Raw genomic sequence first — 11,304 nt, 5'->3', positions numbered from 1 at the left:
CGGACTGATCGACTTCGCCCCTTTCCTTTTGTCAGCATATCAACTCCGTGGTGGTGATGCAGGCTGGATTCAACCCTCTGGTGGGTTTTAACTTGACGTGTCCGGTATCAGCAACACCCAAACGGCCGAACCCCTCTTCCGATTCCAATATATTTAAAGAGTTTGATTGGTTAAGAAGCCTAAATCCACCATTTTATTGGCTCACCACTACAAATACAATCTCGTCGGAGCTAGAAGCTAGTAGCGACAATGCACCATAGAAAAAGAAATCGGAAACAATTGATAAGAATCAGAAGCCTGTGTGTGTGGAATATGTCGGTGATATTTATGTCTCCGACGAGATCTGGAAGAAGGACTAGGTGGGACATCTTCATTGGATACAGCTTTAACATTATCATTCCCATCGGACATGCTTTCAGATCCATCTTCTCTAACACTTCCTTGATTCCCTTCAAAGTTTTAACTATCAAACTGCTTTCTCAAAGTCCTTCCATCTCCGACTTTTGTATGTTCATCATCTAAGTGAAACCCATGAAATCGAACCTCAAAACCCATGCAATCAGACCCACCTGATTTCAATCGAAACTAGATCTTCACCAACATGTTGATTTTGATGGAATGATACCGATTTTAATCGGACCCTCTGTGTATGCATGTGTTTATGTCAATATTTGTGTGTATGTATATGTGTATGTGTATGTGTATGTGTATGTGTATGTGTGTGTATGTGTATGTGTATGTGTATGTGTATGTAAGAGAGAGAGAGAGAGGACCCCGACCTTTTTATTACAAATTAACAAAATATTAAAATAAATATAAAAAAAACAAAGGGCAATTTTGTCTTTTCACACACACTTAACAAAATCTGTTAACAAAGTTAGTCATAAAGATCATTTGTGTGCAATGTTTGCTCCGTAGGTACCATCTGAGGGAAAAAAAAGTTTCGTATGGACTACTTTAGGGGAAAAAAAACAACACCTAAATGACCATTCGTGTAATTTGTTCTAAGTTCAAACATTAAAAATACATATAAAAACAAGTTGGGGATCAATCCAAATACATTATAATAATACATAACCATAAGTTTTAGTGTTTTACATTAATCTACATAAGTCAAAAAAAAATATAATAACAAAACAAAATATGTTTTTGATGAATACAAATAAATCAAAAAAAATTTATAACATTTACCATATGTTTTTATTTAGAGAAAACTATTTAAATTTGAAAAAAAAATCACCAGAGTTTATTACGCAAACGATTATTTTTTATTTATTTTTATTCGGTTTAATCAGTTCAACCGGTTTATTTTGAACGGTTCAACCGAGTTTTTCTAAAAACAGGTCGTTTAATCTGGATCAAAAATCAACTTAAAACAGGTGATAGTTGAACCGCTCCCTCCTCCGGTTCCCGGTCCAAACGGTTCGATCGGCTGGTTCAAACCAGTTTTTAAAACATTGGCCTAAACAAATAACACAAAATAGAGATTTGCCCATTTTTGCCCAATTTTACCCAAATATATACACATCTAAACACAAAATCAAACAAATCATGTTCACTTTCATTTTCATACCTAAACAAATAGCACAAAACAAAATTTTGTCCATTTTTGCCCTAAACATACAAAAGAGAGAGAGAGAGAGAGAGAGAGAGAGAGAGGGGAGGGAGGGAGGGAGGGAGGGAGGGAGAGAGAGAGAGAGAGAGAGAGAGAGAGGTTGGAATCTTACCTCAAAATGACCGGTGTAGCTAGCTGTAGAGGTCGGTGGTGGTGAAGGGCTAACGATGATGGAGGCTATGAAGGCTGCAACCAGAAATAATACCCCAAAATCAAGGTGAAAGCTACAACCGAAGAAAAAAAAAAAAAAAAACATTGGCCAGTCACAAAATTAGGAAGAATAGAAGGAACAAGAAGCACACTTGCTAGTTACCGGCGAATGGGAGTGGCCGGAGGAGATTTGGTCGTCGACGGAAAGAGAGAAAGAGAGAAATCAGAAGTGAAAAGACGCAGTCGCTGGTCTTGATGGGGCTAAACCCTATGCCGACGATAAGTCGTTGGTACCCAACACTACCTTGTTTTTTTTAATTGCTGGAAAAAATTGAGCGTTGTACCAACAACAAATCGTCGGGATAGTCATTTCACTCGGATTGCCAGTGTGGCATGGCGACGACATGTCGTCTGTATAGCTCTCCCAAAACGGTATATTGACATATATCGACAACATGCCGTTGGCATACGTTTTTAGAAGACCACGAAAAACTTTTTGTTCCCGCCTAACCTATTCAGACGATATATCATCGGCATACAGTTCAAGGTCAAAGAAAGGTGGTCAACTCTGTATCGACGACACTGATCGTCTGTGACATTACATGTCACGGTACCGTTTTGGGAGAAACCAAATTAAAACTTCACGGATGGAATTTGTACTAGTACAATATCAACTCATTTGTGACAAAATATGGAAGTGCATGGGTATACAAATGAATGAAACATCAAATTGCTGGTAAAACACAGTTAAAGCTATTGTAGATTTATACAGTGATTCATGATATATCTCCAAATTGTGTAATAATGATTGTAAAAGTGATGCGTGTACGACAAGTGCTTGAATTACTTTATTATTCTCATCTCAACTATGTATTTTGAATGAATGTACTGCGTTTTTGGGCTATGGGATCGGAGAACTGAAGCCCTCTTGTGCCGACAAAGTGCGAAGGTTTTGGTATCGTCTTGAAGAAGGAAACTTTACGAAAGAAGCTCGCCTTTTCAGTCGATGTACAGTTCTCTTCGCATACATCGACTGTAAAAACGGCAACACTTTCTCCTTCAACTTGAGAACTAAAAAGAACGTCAGTCTGTAACTCACAAGAAGCGCATATATCGCAAACAAATCCCACCACTTTGAGTGAGTCAACGGCATCCGGAACAGCTTCGTTATCACCTCCCTACCGGTGGTTTTCGGGTCTCCCGGTGATAACCCATCAAACTCCAAATTCAATAGATCATTCTTGTATCCTCCCTGCATTAATTCCAGTAGCTCAAATAACTTAAATTAAATCTCTATAACTTATATATTTAACAATCAGATTAAATTTGCTATCTTTGAATACCTGTATTGCCCATGATCCGTAGTTTATATACGACACAGGGTAACGCCAAAATGGCTTTGGAAGATCGGGAAGTTGACGAAAGAAACCTGAAGTCATCATCATAACCCCCTAATACATTGTGTACGTAAAGTAATTCAGTATATATACAACACGTTTTTGAAACAAGAAACGCTATGAAAATGGTTCAGATGTAATCTTACGAGAACTCCAGCCCCAACTACGAGCCCAAACAAGAAATTCGGAACAAGAGCTGCAACAATCATCATACAGCTCTCGATCACTGCAATCGAGCCAAACAGGTTGAGACAATAGAAAGCGTAGCGCGAGAATCCATGATTGAACTTCACCATGTTCCATGTGATTGTTCCGGTGACTAGAGAAACTGCCACCAAGAACGGGAACGAAGATAGGAAGTTCGCAAGTATAAACACACCAACCCCGTAGTAGCCGTTAAGCCGTTCTCGAGTAAAGATCTTGAAATATATAGTTTGCATGCATGATTGTTAAAATCGATGAAGAACATAAAATAGGTTTGATTTACTTACGATTGCTTAGGTTACGTACCTTCATATCTTCGATAAATGAAGGGAAACTTCCGATTGACATGAAAGTCATGAACCCTGTTATGAAACCACCACAAGCTCCCCTTGCAAGAATGGCAGTGTAACTCGTTCCCACATCGAAGAAGATTGTCCCAACGCATATTGATACGACTAAGTAGATGATGATTCTTAACCAGTAATATCCCATATCTCTTGACATGTTCACGAACGATCTTCTTGTTAGTGTGTCAAGTTGCTTCCACCATCCAGCATGGCTTGTCGTGTTTGCCTTTGTCGCAGGTTCTCGCTGGAAATGGGAATAATAAGCAAGCTGCAGCCATGGAAACACGAAAAGGTTTTGAGTTTGAAGGAAAACTTACGATTGTGGAGAGGTGTTTCATCCTTGCTCGGGCTTTCACGGCGTGTTTTGACCACCGGTATTTTTCTACTAAGGTTGCTTTGATCTGTGTTGTTCCCATATTCATAAACGGGTCTGATTCTTCTCGTTTTTCCTACAAATGAAAACATTTAAACATCGATAAGTGAATTTCATTTTTCATATTTTGTTACAGTTAATTAGATTGAGTAATTTCATTTTCATATTTTGTTAAGTTATTCCAACACTGTAGTTTTGCATATTTGGACAACTAAATAAAGTTATTTTAATAACCACAATTAATTCAAGCGAATTAGACCTTGTTCACCAAGTAATTAGAATTTCATTCTTCTTCATTTTATTCCTCTGTTTCTTTTCTTTGTTGTTCCTTTTTTTTTCCTTGGGCATCAAGGTATCATCAGGTTTATAAGGAGGAGGTTTTTTTCTAAATGGAAGCAACAAGTTTATGTTTAAGGGAATGTCGGGGTGATGGAGGCAACGGTAGTTTTAAAAAAAATGTAAAATAAATTGAAAATGATATAAATGTCATTTTACACAAACAATACAAGAAATTCTATATAATATACATATGAAATATATTATATTTAATCACATATTGTAACAATACAGGAAATTTTAATTTTATTGCAAAAAGGTAACTGTTTTTTTTTTTACTTTTACCTTCTTTATGTATGACTATTTTAGATAGTTAAAATACATTGAATAAAACAATTGTTTATCTAATAATTAATAGATATATATTAAAAATAAACAATATAAATAAATAAAAGAATATTTATTTTTGGTTTTTGGACTATTAGTTCTCATTTTAGTAATCAAAACTAATTTAAAATCTATAACATTAATGTGGTTTGTTGCAAATTAATAAAAAAATCCAAATATCTAAATGATATGAGTCCAGTTCAATTTGAACAATTAAACAAGTCGGTAGGTTTTAACGGAATAACAAACAAACCAAAAAAGTGGTCCAATAAAATGAATGGCCCATATTCGATTTTTAGGAATGATAATAATTCATTTTATTTCATTTTTTGATAAACAAACATGCATGTTTTTTATTTACTTCGCAATCATATAATTTCTTTTCCTTCTAACTAGTTTTAATTAACGCAAACCAAACACAGTAAACTTATTTGTATTAAAAGAATAGTTTATTTTATTTAAAACTAAATAAAATAAACGTTAAATATATACAAAGACAAGGAAAACATACTTGAATTCTCAATGAGCCTTTTAGTGTAGCTGTCACGACATCGAAATCCGAATTGATACAACGTAGAAAATGATCGGAAGGATTTCTCTTGATGGGACACGGGAACCCCGATTCAGCAAAAAACTGTACAAAATTATAAACAGTTATCATCACTTAAAACCTAGGTGATATAACCATATTCATATGAAAATATTCTTTTAGTTTATACATGTATTGAGGTTGTTGCATATATATATTAAGTCTACAAATTATAAGCAAATGTAGAATAATAGTATGTATGTTGTTTTAACAAGGGAAAATGACTTAAAAACCCAACGAAGTTTCCAAACCGTTTAAAAAACCCCAATCATGTTTTGTCTGTTCAAAAAAACCCAACAAACTTAACATTTTATCTAAAAAGCCCAACTAAGTTACACTTTCTCGAAAGTCAAATAAGAGAAACAGATGACGTGGCTTATTACCGTATAAGAAAAATGACTTGTTAGACCAACGAAGTTTCCAAAACGTTTAAAAAACTCCAATCATGTTTTGACTGTTCAAAAAAAAAAAACCCAACGAACTTAAATAAAACAAAATTTGAATTTTCTGAACTGTTTGAAACTTTGTTGGACTTTTTAGACAAAAGGTTAAGTTCGTTGGGTTTTTTGAACAGACAAAACATGATTGGGGTTTTTTAAATGGTTTGGAAACTTCGTTGGGCTTTTAAGTCATTTTCCCTTTTAACAACACACAATTATATATATTCTCCAAACTTATAATTAGTTCTATGTATACTCTACTCATGACAATTCACAAACCTCAATAGCTTCTTTGGCTTCTCCAAAATAGACAGTTTCACCTCCAGATAAAAGATACAAGTCGTCAAACAATGCAAAGACTTCACTACTTGGTTGGTGAATTGAAGAAATGACTGTTCTTCCATCACGAGCCATGCTTTTTAGAGCATGAACCACAAAAAATGCCGATGCACTATCGAGTCCACTTGTAGGTTCATCTAGAAACAAAACTCGTGGTCTAACGAGGATTTCAAGTGCAATACTTAGCCTTTTCTTCTCCCCACCACTTATTCCTCTCAAGTGCCAATTTCCGATCAACCTATCTGCACAATCCTCGAGCCCCATCTCTAATATTGTCCCCTCTATTGTATCTTTCACTTCTTCTTTTGTCAATGTTGGTGGAAGCCTCAAATGAGCTAAGTAAGTGATGCTTTCCCTCACTGAGAGGGTTCCCATTAGAACATCTTCTTGTGTCACATAGGCCTACATTAATTATCTCTTTTACATCAATTTATTATATAATTTACAAGAAAACAATTAAGGTATATATATATATATGTACACGTGGAGTCACTTACAACAACACCATATGTTAGTTTCTTCTTCTCCCCGTTTAGTAGAACATCTCCAGCCATCACCACATTCTTTGATAGTCTACCTATCAAAAACAATTAAAATCACACATTCAAATATCGTAATTCATAATAGATAGTTATATAAATTACCAATAATATATAAATCAATTTATAATACAATTTTTTTAGTTTGATCTAGAGAATCTAGAAAAAAAAATCAAATCCTGGGGTCGCGATAATGATTGAGAACTTACAAAAACACTAAAAAAAGTACCATAAATTTTCGAAAAAAGTGACTTTCTAGTTTTAGTAATTTTTTACTCCCTAAATCTTTTTGCCCATGTCTCAAATCTTGGACTTTCCTCAAATGGGTAAAGATCAGTTAGATACAAAGATAACTTCTTTCTTTTTACTATATCTCACTAGCTAGTATATGTATTTCATAGTAGTAAAAGAACGTAAAAAGAAACTAGTTGTCTGGTGAAGAGAAGGAACAAACCTGCTAATGCATCAAGAAGAGTTGATTTGCCCGAACCAGAAGGACCCATGATAGCCATGATCCGACCCGGTTCTGCAAAACCGTTAAGACCATGGAGCAACCGCTTTGTTGGTCCATCACCGGAGCTTGGAAGCATCACCCTTAGATCTTGCCACACCAGATAACTTGCCCTTTCCTTCATGCTCTGACTCCGACCCATACTTTCTCCACCACCACCACCTTCGTCGTTACTACCACCATGTTCCGCCATTGTACTGCCGTTGTGGCTACCATCACCACCACCGGTGCTCCTCCCTACTTCTATCTCCATCTTGAGACTAAGAAGTAAGAAGCCTTTACTTGAAAAGAAAGAAGATAAAGAATTTTAATAAAAGTAATTGGGAAAATTCGTTAGCTCTCTTAAGTTCATATTTGTGCGCTGGGGTGGGGCGGGAGTGGCCCTGCATTTATTTTGAAAGGAATGGTTGGGTGGTAGTTGTGTGACTGTAAATGTCTTTTAGTTAAGCATTGAAACTATATCGATATAAAATTAGGGACCTCAATAACTGTAATCGGTGCTGTCATTAATTCAACATATATAAGATATTTTCAACTTCTCATAAAGATTACACCTTTAATAATACAACGTTATTTTTAAAAAGGTTTGGCATTTTTAAGAGGGTATTTGGCTAAAGTTTATTCCTTGTTAGCTTATAGTGGTGGAGTTTATAAAAAGTGTTTTAGATTAATTTATTCAGTGTCAAGACCATATAATTTGATAAGTCATTTTCAGGAAAAAAAAAAAAAAAAAAAAAAACTCGTAAAAATGTTAGACATCTATAAGTTATAAGGAGTTTTGATAAGTTATGGTATTATGGGTTAGTAACGGATCAAAAATGATTTATCTTCGGTTTCAAACCGCTATAAAATGTTTTTTTTTTAATTTATCCAAATACTTATTTTAACTTATACTCATGTGGGCTAAATTACATACCGTAAGTTACATAGATTATAGTGGATTAAATATGGAGTTATTCACAAAAACGGTGGTATATATTTTGACATGATCATCTTTTCCCTAAATAAAAGAAAATGACCATCAAATTCATTGATGAACATTTATGAACATATATACGTGTAGTTATGCACATTAATATAAAAACTTACAAATTGAACTAATGTACACCTTCATTGATGAACATTTATACACATTTCTCAAGTATTCATAAATTAGTTACGTTCATACTTGTTCGTAACTAAATATTTATACAAAAACCCAAAAATTATAGTAACAAAATGATAATATATGTTCATATCTGAACATTTATACAAAACTCCAAAAATCGGTAATGTTCATAAGTGAACATTCATATGCATATATGTTTATATTGAACATTTATACAAAACCATATATGTTCATACAATATTATACATATTCATAATTGAATGTTTATACAAAATCATGATTAAAACCATTGTTGGAACCTATCTTCCTCAATGAACATATATTTATAAATGAACAATATTCATATATTAAACACATGTAAAATCAGGTGATGTACAAATTCTATATGTGTTATACATATCACTATACTTTGTATATGAACATGTTCTCTTCATGTACTTGATCCCAAATGCTTCAATTTTGCTTCATTGCTCCTATCACTTGTAGGACTGAAAGAGCCAAAAAAAATTTTGATTTTTATGTGTGAAGTACAGTTATATCTTTGTTTCACCTATGTAGTATCTAAATTTAACAATTTTCATCTTCTACAAAAACCACAATGCATAGGAGTAATTTAAGGAACGCATACTTTTTATTTGTTCACAAAAGGTCACTCAAATAACATATGCCCTGTTCATTGTGGAGGCTGCAGCAGAAAATAAATTGTCATAACAAATTTTAATGGCATGCATGTCGTTCAAAACAAAAATAATGGTAAAAAAAAGTTATTCAAAAAATTATGCAGTTGCTCTACAAAGTGTGGAGTTTATAATTAAAAAATTAAGTGAGACTTATTAGTGGGACCTTCAAAAAATTGTTGGCACAATATTTTTATGAATTATAGTGCAAATCAATTCTTACAAATTCCATTAATGGCAAAGATCCCCACTAAAAGTCATAAATATACAATCGCAATTATACTAGTAACCATTTCGCAATATGAGATTTTGATATAAGGTTGTTCCTTAATTTTAATAATCGTTGAAGCCGTTGACTAAAAATCAATATCAAGTCTGAGTAAGATCCATTTAATTAGAAAAATCCTCACATTAATTTATGATCAAAGAGCTCACATTAATTTATGATCAAAGAGCACAAGAAACAAGTATGAAATTTTGGAAAATTAATTGATAAACACCTAACCTTTATCTTTAGAATTGGTCCCCGTTTTTACGTCCCACACTCACTGCATGGATTTAGCCCTATCGAGACGACACTTATCCCGACGACATGTGTCATCGGCAAAAGGCAAGCTATATCAACGACATATCGTCGGTAAAATGTATTCCAACTTTGACCATATTTCTTTGATCAGAATGGCTATCCCGACGACAAGTCACCAGTATAGACGACTGGGCGGGAAGGGGCAAAAAAGTAGCGGTATGTCCAATATCTATGCTGACGAGATGTCATCGTTATAAGATACTAAAAAAAATTTCAATTTATTTATATTTCTTGTTGCATAAAATAAAGACGTCGTCGTTTTGGTCCACCTATGCCGATGACATGTCGTCGGTATAGGGTGTTAAAAAAATAATTTCGAATTATTTTTAATCTAGGTCGTAGAAAAGTAAAGCGATGTCTTTCTCGTCCACCTGTACTGACGACTTGTCGTCGGAAAAGAGTGGGACCGATCCACGTGAAAATTATTTCTTTTTTTTTTAATGAGGTAAAATGGGACGACATCGTTTCCTTTACCTATACCGACGACATGTCGTCGTTATAGGGTTTCCCTGTAATAAAACCCCTAGCAGCATTTATTTCACAGTCACGCCTCGCCTTCTTTTTCCTCTCAACCTCCGGCGACTCAAGGTGATTTCCGGCCACGCAGCTTCATCGGTAACCTAAAGGTAAGTTTGTTGGCCCTAGATTTGTTCTTAATTTGTTTTAGCTTGAGTTTTATTCCGATTTTGGGGGTTTATTTCTGGTCGTTATTGCCTTCAATCAAAGCATTTGTCACCGCCGGTCGGCAACGAGCTTCACCACCACCGAAGAAAACAAATTCCGGTTATTGTGCTATCTTGACCTCCGATTTTGAGGTAATTTTTTTGTTTTTTTTTCCTGTGCAGTTACGTGAAGATTATGATGTTTATGATTTTTTTTCTTTCAATACACAATGATATTTAATTTTGTTCATATTTTGTTTGGTTGATTGATTATATATATGCATTTTGAGGTATGAAAATGTGTTTTGGAATGAAAATGAAAATGAAGTTAGGCATAACTTGTTTATCTCATTGTGGTGTATTGGCATGAAAATGAAATTAAGAATGATATTTGATTTTTTATTTAGATGTGTACATTTGTATGAAATTGAAATTTGATGTCTAAAGTGTAAGATGCTATAAGGTATGATTGAATGAAATTGGATAAAAATTGAAATTGTATGTTTGATTTTGATTTTGTATGATGTTTGATTTTGTATTTAGATGTATACATTTTTATTTTATGTCTAAAATGAAATGAAAATTAGAATTGAGTGTATTGTATACATGTATGATTATATGATACTTTTGTTAATTGATAAGTTATAGTTTTGTATTTAGATGCTATTGTTTGTATTGTAAAGTGATTAATATGGTTTCAAAGTGCTTAATTTTATTAGTGACTTAATGTTGGTCAATACGATTTTAGTTTAATTAGGTTATTAATAGCACCGTACTTCTAGTAACTTAAAATTAATTACAAAGTAAAGTCGAATTAATTAAAAAATCAATAAAAAATAATATATAGATTTAATTGTAAAATCAAATTAAATTAGTTTTAAAATCAAATTAATTTTAATTTTAAAACAAAATCAAATTAATTATAAAATCAAATTAAATTATTTTTAAAATCAAATTAATATTAATATTAAAATAAAATCAAATTAATTATAAAATCAAATTAAAAGTTATACTTTTTAAACCAAAATATTATGTAATATAATATTAAAAGTACGATGCAATAATAGAAAATAAACAAAAATATGATGTTACAAATTATAATTA

The 11,304-nt window shown here is 33.2% G+C and overlaps 1 protein-coding gene across 1 annotated transcript; it reads right to left on the bottom strand.

Moving 5' to 3' along the window:
* Positions 1-2,473: 2,473 nt before the first annotated feature.
* LOC145000325 (ABC transporter G family member 15-like) lies at positions 2,474-7,505 on the bottom strand. The gene is made up of 9 exons (XM_078959524.1): positions 7,111-7,505; positions 6,615-6,694; positions 6,058-6,519; positions 5,261-5,383; positions 4,031-4,162; positions 3,673-3,957; positions 3,309-3,581; positions 3,109-3,216; positions 2,474-3,017 (listed from the first exon to the last, which is right to left on the bottom strand). Exons 1-9 carry the CDS (start codon positions 7,418-7,420, stop codon positions 2,667-2,669), a joined length of 2,124 nt encoding a protein of 707 aa, XP_078815650.1. The 5' UTR covers positions 7,421-7,505; the 3' UTR covers positions 2,474-2,666.
* Between the last annotated feature and the right edge of the window lie 3,799 nt (positions 7,506-11,304).

This window comes from Lactuca saligna, chromosome 6, assembly GCF_052625555.1.
Source record: "Lactuca saligna cultivar CGN05327 chromosome 6, ASM5262555v1, whole genome shotgun sequence".
Taxonomy (NCBI): Eukaryota; Viridiplantae; Streptophyta; class Magnoliopsida; order Asterales; family Asteraceae; genus Lactuca; species Lactuca saligna.
This window is presented reverse-complemented; position numbering and strand designations above follow the sequence as displayed.

Bases quoted from the DNA above. Each gene is read 5' to 3' on its own strand.
- LOC145000325 (XM_078959524.1), bottom strand. From the start codon at position 7,420: ATGGAGATAGAAGTAGGGAGGAGCACCGGTGGTGGTGATGGTAGCCAC. The intron at 6,695-7,110 runs GTTTGTTCCTTC...TGTTTTTGATAG, and splicing joins TCTTCTTGATGCATTAGCAG to GTAGACTATCAAAGAATGTG. The intron at 6,520-6,614 runs GTAAGTGACTCC...TAATTAATGTAG, and splicing joins AACTAACATATGGTGTTGTT to GCCTATGTGACACAAGAAGA.